This window comes from Cyclopterus lumpus, chromosome 17, assembly GCF_009769545.1.
Source record: "Cyclopterus lumpus isolate fCycLum1 chromosome 17, fCycLum1.pri, whole genome shotgun sequence".
In the NCBI taxonomy this organism is placed as follows: Eukaryota; Metazoa; Chordata; class Actinopteri; order Perciformes; family Cyclopteridae; genus Cyclopterus; species Cyclopterus lumpus.
The window spans coordinates 6,412,395-6,425,223 of NC_046982.1; the positions used below are offsets into that span (position 1 = coordinate 6,412,395).

At 44.8% G+C, this 12,829-nt stretch overlaps 1 protein-coding gene across 1 annotated transcript; it reads right to left on the reverse strand.

Moving 5' to 3' along the window:
• Positions 1–907: 907 nt before the first annotated feature.
• On the reverse strand, positions 908–5,810 carry LOC117746930 (kidney mitochondrial carrier protein 1). Its single transcript, XM_034556276.1, has 9 exons — positions 5,525–5,810; positions 5,247–5,394; positions 4,861–4,955; positions 4,512–4,597; positions 3,558–3,653; positions 3,315–3,439; positions 2,798–2,921; positions 2,345–2,425; positions 908–1,805 (listed from the first exon to the last, which is right to left on the reverse strand). The coding sequence occupies exons 1-9, from the start codon at positions 5,586–5,588 to the stop codon at positions 1,764–1,766; spliced, it is 861 nt and encodes a 286-aa protein (XP_034412167.1). The 5' UTR covers positions 5,589–5,810; the 3' UTR covers positions 908–1,763.
• Between the last annotated feature and the right edge of the window lie 7,019 nt (positions 5,811–12,829).

Sequence of the window (12,829 nt, forward strand, 5' to 3'; positions counted from 1 at the left end):
AAGCTCACTCTGATCCCTGGAACACAATGGAGCCAACCCCCTCTGCACCCTTGGGCCAAGCAGCAAATAATACCCATAATGCAGCATGTCTGTTACTGCCGGAATCCCCCGTGGCCGTACTTGCCCAGCTTGTGGGGGACTGGGCCAGAGACCTGATGCCAGGCAGCAGCCTGTAATGCCAATTTATAGAAGCCATATCCTGGCACACGCCACCCATTATTCTTATTCAGCTCGCTTTTTGGACAGTAAGAGGCGTTTTTATGCCTTGAATTGGCAGAGCCGGTCTGTGCCCTTCAGGTCTGTAGTGAATTTACTGTCCACAAGTGTTTAGACCAGCATACGTCTCCTCCATCACGCTCCGCGGCCATGTTTAGAAGAGTTATTCAACGCAGCTATGCTTGTCACACCAACAATAATGTGGCAGTGCAGCTCATGGAGGCTTAGATGAGGCAGATACAACGATAACTGTTCTCACACAAGTAATAGGGCCCATGATGATGCTCCCTAAATAAAAGAACATGGTGCACGCACACACACACACGTTTCCTGCTGCACTCCCCCGAGCTCCCGTCATCTTTTCAAAACAGCTCCGATGAAGGAAAACTGGGAATTTACCCGCAGAAATAAAACAATCACATCTTTGATTCCCCTGAATAATTCACAAGTCGTAGTTTGCTGGATGCTGGATGAACATGTGTGTGTGTTAGGAAGACACTGGGCAATCCCCCAGAAACAACACGACTGTGCTAAATTTGTGGCCTCAAAGTTGAGGGGTTGGGAATTCAAGAAGACTGATAAGCAGCTATTTTCTGGGGAGTAGAGTTGTGGCGGGCCAGTGTAAAGCTCCACAGCGCCACACAGTGGTGAAAACAAAGCAAAACACCGGCATACAGTTTTTTTTCCTTTCTTCCTTTTATTTCAAATATACAGGGCAACACTGCCCTTGACACCAAAAGTAAACTTGCACATCGGCAGCACAGGCGCGCGCAGCAACCAGCAGTGTGTTCATCCTTTACGACAAAAGCTCTCAGCGAGTAAATGCAGTATATAAAAAAATAATAATACCTGGAGTTAAATGTGCAGTGGTTCAGGTGCTTTTAAGCAACAATGATGCCCTGAACCTAAAGCGGCGCGGGATATCGACTGAAGGCTTACATAACGGCGGCGTTTTATCTTAGCGCAACACATAACAACCCGGGGAGTCATTCCCCAGACGCCCCCCAGTTATATTTACTGTCTGCCCTTGCTTGCATGACGGACCAGTAGTCTCGCCACATATGGGCACAAATGGGTGTGCGCGTGTGTGTGTGTGTGTGTGTGTGTACGTGCTGTTATTTATTACAGTACAGCGTTGTGCATTCTTTGCTCTGAACTCTGCAAGCACTCTCGGGAGACTCTTAAAATAATAAATAATTGCAGCACATTCAACTAAATATGGAAAAATTAAAAATAAAAACACCACACCCTAATCCAAGATTGCTGACTCGTCCTTTTCAAAACGGGAATGATTGTCGGCCACCATCCGACATTCGCGGTCCTTATGCAGACTCGGGGCTCAGGCGGCCTGTATCACAATCTAAAAAAGGCACTTATAAGTGCACGCCGCCCCTTCAGACATGGGTCTGCATCAACCCCCTTCCCCCCGTTCCATGGCTCCATCAATGATCCACCACCCTCCAGCCAGTCCAGATTGTTGGTCCTCTCAGCTCGTCCCGGAGCGTGACCAAGTGCTCTCCTCCGTTTCGCCCGTCTCGTTCCGTCAGTCACACGTTGAGCTTCTTCAGCTGCTCGTATGTGAGGAAGAACTGGACACAGAGTGAAGGACCATAGGTGAAAGGTGAACAGTGTGGTGGAGCGTGGGAGGCCCAACGAGGAATTCTTGTCGGGCTCTTTCTGTACTTCAGCTCAAAGCCTCCCTTGTTACCTCAGAGTGCTCGGCTGGAACAAGTCAATAATCTCATTACATTTTTCAGGCCTGGTTGGAGCATGATGACGACCTGACAGAACTTCTCTCTCCCCTCTAACTCTTTGGCCTTTCCAGACAGACTTAAATAGAGTTTGTTCACCCCCCCCCCCCCCCCCCCCCCCCCTTTCTCTCTTACTCTTGCACCCCTACCCTAGGTCCTCTCTAATCAAAGGCTGTGGAGCACTGAGGCAGTAGTTCCACAAACTTACATAAGAGAGTTTAGCTAGCATTAGGCTAAGCTTTACTCTACTGGAAGGCAATGGCGTGATGCCACACGTCACAACAGAATTTACAACTGATTTCTCCAGCTCAGAAAGATATTGCATCACAGAGGCTATATGTAAACAGAGCGCCGCGCTAATGAGAGTTAAAGGATACGATGATGTTCCACGGTCCCAGGCGGAGCCAGTTGGGGAAGAAACCCTTGTAGAGAGCCATGAAGCCCTCGGAGCGCCACGTCTGAAGAGAAAAACAAACACACTTTATCTAATTATCATGATAATCGTTCTCAAGTTCTCTATGGGCCTTTCACTGGGATAAGGAAATCAGTTGTGAGGGGCTGAGCTATATATTCAGCATTACATTAAATGTTCTTTCAGAAATCTAATCATTTTGACGTCAATGGTGGCTTTAAATATCAAGTCATTTCCCGGAATGCAACCAATAGTATCTTCTTTTTCTAGTCCCAGCCTGCCTATCGCTAATCTTATTCACTCATTCTTTTTTACAGTCCTGCCCCATAACAAGTCGATGTATTGTTATTTTTGTGGAATTAGTGGAATTTAGTTGTCTGCAAACAATATGAACAGGAGCAAGTGTAAGGCGACTGACCTGCAGTATGCAGTCCAGTGTTCCTTGGTACAGAGCTGCTCCTCTCTGGTTCATCATGCGTGTCCGGACTACGTCCACCGGGTTGGAGGCCAAAGCCCCCGCCAGACCACATGCAAAGCTGGAACTGGGGGGTGGGGGTGGACAAGACACAGCTTTGAAGGACTATCTGTGAATTTGTTCCTTTTGTGCCTTCATTAAATCTTCGGTGCTAAACAGTCTTTGCTGTGATGTGTGCGTTCAAAAATGAAACAAGTTATTTCCTGCGAGGCTGCGAATGTAACCGGATACATGCACAAACTTGAATTCCCAGTCTAAGGGTTGAACTACTTGAAATATCTCATCTGAGAAGGCCGTCTAATGCCGATGGTAAACACCTGAAGATGGAAAAGAAGCGGTGTACCTTTTCCTTCCACCCTAAGATAATGAAATGTGTCTTGCTCTGATTAGCAAATGCTTCCCAGCAAAAACATTGCATTCGTGACAGGAGCCGGATCTCCAGGTGACTCTGCAAACTTACACAAAGTGTGTGTATACATTGTCTCCCATGTGACCCGACAGGATCAGATGCTTCTTGGTGATGTCGTACACCGGTAACTCTACCCCGACCACGATGGCTGCCCGCTGAGCCGTTAGAGAGACGCCCTGAAGCAGGAGGAAAGGAAAGGGAATGTTACAGGATTGAACGCCTGTGCTACCTGTAACCCATGGAAACTGAGGCCACTTAGCAATACAAAGTAGCCATTTTCCAGGCGCTCTGCACCTTCCACAGTCCTCTTGTTCCCTCCTGCTGGTAAATGTTGATGAAGTTGCCCATCATACTGCCTTGGATCACATTTCCCTGAGCCTGCATGCGGATCTGGAAAGAACAGACACACAGACGGAACTTGAGAGAAGGAAAGCACTCACAATCACTGAATAATGGTGTGGGGTTGCCAAGACAAGTACTGGGGTGTATTTATCTGGCGGCCATTGGAACACAAAAAGGCAAAAACAGTTAGAGGCAGTTTTGGCAAACATGATGTCCTAAAGAGTCCCCCCCCCTCCTCTCCTCAATTCCAGGAATCATTCATTAGGCAGGGCTGCTGTTTGCAGATAAGCTGTGGTTAGTTTGTTTGTCCGGCTCCGTGATGACTCTGGGGCGGGAGGGGGCCGAGAACACACTGCGATGGAAAATGCAATGTTCCCAACCTGCAGCCACTTCCAATTAGTCTGTTAAGCCCCAACAAACATGCAACGTGGATGGGGGGGTAATTACATGCCGCGGGGAAGCCGGGCAAAAAAAACATCACGAGTAAGGATGAGCATGCGCGCACACACACACACACACACACACACACACACACACACACACACACAACATAGTTATGCACCCATATCAATTACAGAACACTATGTTAAGCCGTAGAGGCTTCCATCTATAAATAATCCACAAGTGGGTCTTGATAGCACCAAGAGACCCTTCGCTCCACTCGGCATGCTCCCAAAGGACCACAACTACAGCCTGCTCGGGTTACGAGCTCACCTACAAAAGGGGATAATAATTTCCGGTTTTCATCAGTGAACTACAGTCCTACTTGGGGCTGCGCGAGTTGTCACAGCTGTAGGTATAAACAACAACTTGCCGGCGGTTTGAAGGGACTGCCAAACCTACTCTGCTGCTTAGAGAACCAACGACAATTTGACAAAACAAGCTTTGTGCGTTTCAAATAGCTACCTTCAGCACATCCGTGGGGTTGGCGATGGAGGACGAGATGACTCCAGAGAGAACACCACACATCACATTAGTCAGCAATGTCTCGTCTGAAAAAAAGAAAAAGAGTGGAAGGCAGACTGTGAACAAGCAGCATTTGATACAATGCATCAGGTGGTCAGTTGCAGTTTGTCCTTACAGTGTTTTATGTAGTGTGTGTTAAACTTAGCACGAAGACACAAGGAGACATATCCAACTAGGTCTTACACACACACACACACGTCTGACAATTCCAGAGGAATGTGCATGTGTTGATGGGGGCAGGTAGCCGTAACCGTTGGTGCCGGAGGGAGAACGAGAAACTGGGACTCACCCTCTGGTCTATCAACAAGCAGCCGCTTCAAGCTCTGATATGTGCCAATTTTTATGGTTCCATAGGAGGCCTGTCGCAGCATAGCAGGAGCTATTCTGTAAAAGCCAAGTCCAGTCCAGTTTATTATTCATTCCCAGTACCACAATATCCTATTGGGCTTTAAAAAGATGCAACAACTGTGGTTCCTGAACCAGCACAAGGCCCACAAAAGGAAAAACAAAAACACTGAGATGACTTGGGCAAAAAGGTTGATGGGGAACTGGTTTTTACAACAGGAAGTTCCCAAAAATGAGGAAATGCAAAAACATGGCGCACACCGTAAACAAAGAGTACGTTCAGCCCTTGTGTAGTTGAATCAAGGGGACACATTGCTCCACCATACTGACCCCGAATACAGCGCGAGGAGCCCCTCCTCTCTTACTATCCTCACTAGAGCATGGAGCATGCCTCTGTACCGGATCTCTCGGTATCTGCTGTCGCCGACTTGGCCTTGAATTTGGAGCCGCGTCTTGGCGAGGTCGATGGGGAAGGTCCCTGCAACACGAAGCATGGGGGTACTGTGTTATGGGACTGTAAATCACAGCAGAGACGCAGCTAAATCATTAACGTTATTCCACGTAGCTCGCCCCCCCCCCTCTCCCTCCCATCTCTATTCATCACTCACCGCATTCTGCCGTCACGGAAGCGAGCCCGCCGAAAACGAAAGGCTTCCAGTTGGCGTCAGGCATCTTCTGCAACCGTGTACCGAGTCACAGTGGGAAAAAAAACACCCGGTGGACCGGTGAGCGCGAGGGGCTAATGTGAAAGTCTGCAACTAATACCCAGACTGCAGCTGCGCTTCAATCCCTGCGGTGTTTGAGAAGGCCAGCCCCGCGTGGCCACTCCTGCTGCCCGTTCTTCAATAAAGCTCCGCCCCAGTTTTCATTGTCACCGCCCAACGTATGTTGCCTAGCAACCGCACCAGACAGTAGAAAGAAGCCAAGATGTCGCAAAACAGGCTTCCTTAATCTTCCCAACAAAAAACTTTTTATTTTGATTATAATGTTAGACTCAATGTTAGACACATAAATAAAGAACACATTTAAATAGATATTAAGACAGTGAAGACAGGGCGTTCTCTTAAAAAATAAACAACTTCCTGTACTTATTTCCTTGTTCCTATCACTATATCAGAGGTGCAATATACATTTATGATATTATTAATCCTCTAATCTCTCTTAATCACATTTAATTTAATTGATGGAGATGCTGTATGTTGTATCTTTACTAGAAAATATTTCTTTTGACATGTTTCATAAGAAATGATGCTGTTCCACCTACAAATTGCTTACTGTAATATAACTGGTGTCAACTGCTTTCACCGATGATGTCAACACAAAATCCTGCATGTAACCATCGCTAGGCTACAGAGAGTTAATGTGAAATTAACACTAACTTTTAGCTGTACTGTATCACAGAAAAGATCCGCTTGTCACTCTCTTATTTCATTTCTTTTTAAATGGGATTTTCAGAAATCAATCCGGTCGCTGAAACAAAGTCTGCACAAATGGAAATGTACAGTTTAAACCTCAGATTTAGAATCAGTGTACCTATCTGACCTCAAGACCCAACATGCACATGCACACACAGACCAAGAACCAACAAGCTGTGTTTAATTTGGACTTTTTTTTCTTCTTTTTTTAGCAGTCTCTGTTTTTCATTTAACAGTTGTGATTTTAAAAGCTATCTAGAATCCAACTACAAGTTTGAAGGAGCAGATAACGATGAGTCTGTAAACATAATATGTTTTGACAAAAACAATATATGAGGTTTGACACTGTTTAGAGAATAAGAGATGAAAAACTGTCCCAAAGAGGAATGCTTGTCCCTGTACCACCAGTAAAATATATAAAGCATAATCATAACTCTGTGTCATAATAGGCACATCAGAGCAGTTTTAATGATGATTTACATCACAAAACTGATGATATTGCATTTCTGGAAACAAATTCCGGATTTCTGGAAAATGGAAAATATAAAGTTCTGCAAAAAGATCAGAGGGCAGAACATCTGGAGCCCACATGTGATTCAGACTAATCTGTTCGGCGGTCCAAAAGAAAACGTTGTATTGTATATGAGAGCGACTCCTATCTGCTTTTGGCAAAAGGGCAACTACAGCAAATGATGATCAGTAGAGAATACGTTTAGTTGACGAATTAACTATAAAAACAAAAAAAGGGATGCAAATCCAAGTAAAAATTAATGACCAAGAGGCACTCGTAACAGACAATTATATTCATACAAGAGGCGTCACCAATAATCCAACCACGGATACGAATATACACGTATGTAGTGCTGCCTTTTGTTTATTTTCCAATAAACCTAATCCTCAAGAGCTTCAGTGTCCTTTTGGACCATCTTTGATTGGTGATTACATATGACACGAGATGCAAAAAGGGCCACGGTTAAGTGTAATTATGTGTCATAGCCACGTCCTATTCTGCTTCGGTCATCTCCAGTGATGTCCACAATAGGCAAGACAGCAAGAGGAGGGTGGATGTGGGTGGATGTGGAGGCCACTGACCCCTGAACACAACTTGTCTCGGGCTGTAAATGTTCAACACAAGACTACCCGGGGGTCCACACGGACAGCGAGCCGGGATATCCCAAAGCTCAGAGGGAAGACGAGCATTACAGATTTTCATCCGTAACCACTATAATAAGGATTATATACTTTCTTCAATGACCACATTCTCCCTAATAGTCACTACAGTTGTAGCCACTTCTCTCTCATCACCTTAGCCTGCCAAGTCGCCTCTTTACTTCATAATTCAATCAATATGTCATTGTGTCTTAATGGCAACACTTTGTGTCAACAGTCAATTATGTTGACATCATACCAATACGCCTTTCTACCAAACATGCCAATGTGTCATTTTGCCAATATGTCACAGCGTGCTTGTTGATGTTTACATGGCGCTAAACCTTGTGCTTAATGTCTTTGTGGGGGCTGATTCACACAGTGTGGGTATGTGGAGAAGGTATGCTGGGAAATTGTGACATCACTACCAGGTGATCATACATGGGCCATTACTTGTTTTAACATTACAATACATTTCATTTAGCTGATGCTTTTAACTAAAGTGATTTACAATAACACCGTAGGCACAGCTACGAGATACATTTGGACTCGTGGAGCTGGGGATTGAACTGCCGATCCTGTGATTGAAAGACGCCCCTGCTCGCCACTGATCCGCTTAGCCACAGTGTCAGATTTCTTTATGTGAGATATTTCATCATAATGTTATTATTTATTTAATTATTCTGTTTTAATCTCAAGTCTCTTTAAATCAAATTTGAATGAAATTCTGTTTTAATAGCATCTTTTCAAAAAGTGCAAAACAAAGAAATAACAAGACCTATAACACACGAATGTATCCAAATACACAATAAAATAAAATGTTAAATGATAAAATCGCATTTACTTTGCATTTGCTGGTATAGAAACAACAATTGACACCTTTGAAACAGTGAGGTGAGCAGTATATACTGTTAGTACTGGACCATTTTGGTGTACGAAACACAATGAAAACAAGGAACACCACACAAATCGAATACTTCCGCTGCTTATACACTCTTGGATTCACAGACAAATGACCAATCACAAAGCAAATAAACAGACAAATAAATCACACACGGGACACACACCACCAATCAAAGTGTGTGATCACCAAAATGCCACACTAAAACAAGTCATGTAAAACTGAGAAAACTCCAAAATAAAGCCTTGAACTTCCAAAATAAACGGCTACAGTTAAGTGGCTTTTAATCAGAGGAGACATGCAGCTCCACCGTGTTCAGCTGTAGTTTCACCTCTCTGCCACCAGAGGTCAGAACCACACCTCTGTGATATTCCTCCACCCTCCTATGAAGGCCCATGTTATAGGCGGCTCTCTGACCAGCAGTGACTCTATTGTGATAGTCACTTCAGCATCACATATAGGCCAATCAATCCCTTCTTAATGACTGGACACTATCTATACAGCCAATTAGGAAACACGGATATGTTTGAGAGACGATATGCATGTACGGCGACACGGTGCTCGCTTGTAGGACTTCACGCTGTATGGATGACATGCTCGTCTGAGTGTAAGTGCACTGCGCTTATCAAAGCAGATTTTCACAGGAGGAATGCGCCGCCTGTGTAAATACCTCAGCTTCGTCTTATCTGTTTTCCATCACCTTTTGTCCTTCTGGTCTCGGCTGCCGGGCAGCATTGAGTGTGTTCTCCTGACTGCAAGACATTCATCTGGAGCATATTTATTATGATCATATGCTAGTTGCATTGTTTGATTAATGGGTTGGCTATGGGTCACTAACCACAGTATTGCCATCAGTACATTATTAACGACCAAGGAGGGAAAGGACTGTGTGTGTGTGCATGTTTGTGCACGTTTCTGTGCGGCTGTGTGTGTGTGTGTGTGTGTGTGTGTGTGATACGTGCACCGGCGAATGCTACACACAGCATCGACAAACGGAAATAGATGAATGGAAATATTGCAGTTTTATCTGAAACCAATAAGCAGAGGGAAGTGTGGCGTACGCCTGAAAATGGCCTCGCTTAATGTGGTGATTTGTCAAAAGGAGCCGAGAACAGACCTGTGATAGAAGAGGAGGGGATGTATCTGTGTTATGAAATAAGGAAGGAGAATACAGTTGTGTCATTTAGGATGGGAGTGTTGGCAAAGGGCTTTTGTTTGACCTGTGTGCATAGTCACTCCAGAGAGATGTGTATATATATATATATATATATATATATATATATATATATATATATATATATATAGAGAGAGAGAGAGAGAGAGAGAGAGGAACACTCTCCAGAATTCCTGAATTTTCCTGAATTGAAATTGGGAAGAAAAAGCCCAAATCAGCTCTTTGTGTCGCCCACAAGTTTCTGGTTTGTAATGCACTGATTTCTATTCATGTTTTAATCCTCTGGCACAAAGTGCATCGTGATGTCAATGTTTCAGCTGAGCATGGAGCGCTTGTTTTGCGCTCGGTGACTTCGTACTAATGTCGCCGAGCCCCGCTCGACTGGTGTTATTTACGCCAGTAATTCTCTCTGCAGAAAGAAAACGTGTGTGTGTTACTGTAAGACATGACAGTGAGGTGACTGGTCGTCACGAGGCGGTGCGATGGGGGATCAGAGGATGCTTGTGGATTGGAAAGTGTGCCATTATTTCACTGATGTAAACACCCCTACAGTCAATACACACATGCACAATTGGAGCTGTACGAATACCTTAAAGGAATTGTTTGACATTTTTGGAATTACGCGGCTAAATAAGATAAAATAAGGCGAGACTACAAAACCTCGTGACACCGGTGTATCTACCTTTACATGCAACCGTGGTGCAGTCTGTTTAACTGTGTGTAGCATTTAGGGGGCATCTGTTCGCGAAAATGGAACAACATGTTCTTTGCACATGGGAGACGGTTGCAACTGCATCGCCAGACGCCGCCAAATCCTCCGCGCTGCACCTTTAAGCTCAGGAGATAAAAGGGGGACGCATTGACAGTGTGATGCTAATGGCAGTCAAGGGGGCTATTCAGAAACAAGCTGCCTTTTCATGCTGAAGGGTTTAAACGCCCACACATGTCCTAGATAGAGTAAACCTCCATACCTTTTTGTTTCTTTTTTTTTTTTTTCATCCTTTTTGCTGCAGGGAATAGGTTTAACTCTATTTTCTAAAATGAGAAGGCCTTTTTTCTTCTTCTTCTTTTTTTTTTTATACGTAAAGCATTCAATTGCAACCATCATTATGTTTCCTTCAATTAAGATAATTATTTGCAGAGGATAATCAGTGTCAGGTGAGGGTACACTGACGAGCACTGCCTCCCACACACACACTCGTTGTTTTGGCCCCTCTCTTTGTGGGGAAGTATTTTTACCCCATCCTCAGGGCAGCACTGAACTTAATGGGAAGCGAAGGCTTGTCCACTATTGTTAGTGTGTGTGTGTGTGTGTGTGTGTTTGTGTTTGTTTTCATATGCGTGTGTCTTCATGTGTGTGTGTGTGTGTGTGTGTCCTAGATGTTGTGTGCCCCCTCTCACTCTGCTCCTCAAACCCTCCAGCTCTGACAGCGTGGGCTCATCGCTACGACGACAACTGCGACACGCCGCTCTCTGATTGGCCCGACGTGAGCCGTGACCTGCCCGCTCCTCCAATCTGCATCCAGACTGGGTGTGACAGGTGCGCGGCAGTTATACAGAACAAACACGTCACAGTTACGCAAAAATAGCAGTTTTTTTTTTTCTATATTTTTACACCATAAATCCATGATTCGGATTTTTATTCTGACACCATATAAGGAATTCTCATGAGACGTCATCACAAAACCCTTTTAGGATTCAGTGATGCTCTTGTTAATCTCCCTCCCGCGAGAGCACTTGTGTAAGTGTGCACACACAGATTTGAGTTAGTGGGTGTGATTACCTTGGTTTGAGCTTCCTGGTTGTCCACTAAGTATCTTCAGGGCCGCCTCTGCCCCGTCAGCAGGATTCCCCTCTCAAGGCCCACGAGGAGCTGAAGGTGGAAGGTTTCTCACCGACCCAAGAGCTCTCTAAAAATGGCCAACGCGGGATGAGTGCTTAACTTCGCCAAGGCCCTCGATGTTGATCTCAACCTTCAGCGACTTGCTGCGCCTTGATGTGCCGTCAACGTGCCAAGAAGAAAGAGGAGGCTCATCGTAGTGAGGTCAGCAGTGTGATAGGAAATGTATGAAAACGATCCCTAACGTTCACTAAAAAGCTTCATCTGCTGAGTCTGTTCTCACCTTTTAATCTTTAAGACGTGTTAGGAAAAGCATGATTTTGTCACAGTCTGGAGCCAATTACACTCCAATGAAACCGTTCAGGAGGCATCTTGGGTCCAGCAGTTCCACATTTGATTTTCCTTTTTTTTAACGCAGTATCCAATCAGACACGATTGATTATTCCTGGCATAAAACATATCTGGAGAAAATAATTGTATTCCCAGCCATACATGCAGAAATATGATAAACTTCACTCAGGCTTTTGAAACAAATCCATTTTTAAATTCACATTTTGTCCTCTATCATCTCACCACAAAAGGGCAGGATGGCTTTTGAAAAGAGCTCAATGATGAAAATCGACCCTCAAAGAAAACTATTCATTTTCTTGGAGCCCCATGCACACCAAAGCCCAGAGGCACAAGAGACGTCTCTGGACTGACTCACCGCACTAGAAGAACACGGGCTGATTAAACAATAAAACGACATCCATCGAAACGTGTACATTTTTGCAGAGGCAGTAAAATGCTGCGACGGCAAGGCGAAGGAGAGAGAACCTACGGCTTAAATACAGTTAAAGCACGGAGCCTTTCTTAGCGCATTCTCACAGAAAGGTCAAAGCCATTCGAGCTGCAATGTCCGCGACGAGCAAGAATAACATTTTGGGCTGTATCTTTCTATATACCGACATGATCCCTCTGTGGATGGAAAACTACCAAAACGGATGCAACGTTTGTGTGTGATAACCGATCGTTGATGAATGTCTGAGTCGTCAGATGTAGATTTTTGGCACGTAAGAAAGGCTCTATGCCAAAGAGGAGGATCGGGGACAGTTCAGTCATCTCGGGTGCAGGAGGCCCATAACTCCTAGCGACATTTATAATAATCTCTAACACTCCTCTGCTCCGTTTAGGTCTGTATTTAGCGCCATTAAGCCAACGTATGTATCCTCTTCTCCAACGCTCCTCCATACTGCTCCCTAATAGCCTGGATTAACCGCTACTTTAATAGACTCATCCATCTCCTCTGTTTATTCACCAGCTTCCCTCTCGTTCGGTTCCTCCTCGCCATCTCTTTCTGCTCATGGGCAATTACACAAACAAATGCACTTTGTTTTCCCCCCGGTCCGACTGGATGGCAAATGAATGTGTTTAGAGGGCAATTGCATCTTTCGT

What these genes read in the sequence shown, in the direction of transcription:
- LOC117746930 (XM_034556276.1), bottom strand. Translation starts at nt 5,588, where the DNA reads ATGCCTGACGCCAACTGGAAGCCTTTCGTTTTCGGCGGGCTCGCTTCC. An exon ending in ACCCCACGGATGTGCTGAAG is followed by an intron (nt 3,654 to 4,511) that starts GTAGCTATTTGA and finishes TGTTCTTTCCAG; the next exon opens with ATCCGCATGCAGGCTCAGGG. An exon ending in CACTGGACTGCATACTGCAG is followed by an intron (nt 2,426 to 2,797) that starts GTCAGTCGCCTT and finishes TTTTCTCTTCAG; the next exon opens with ACGTGGCGCTCCGAGGGCTT.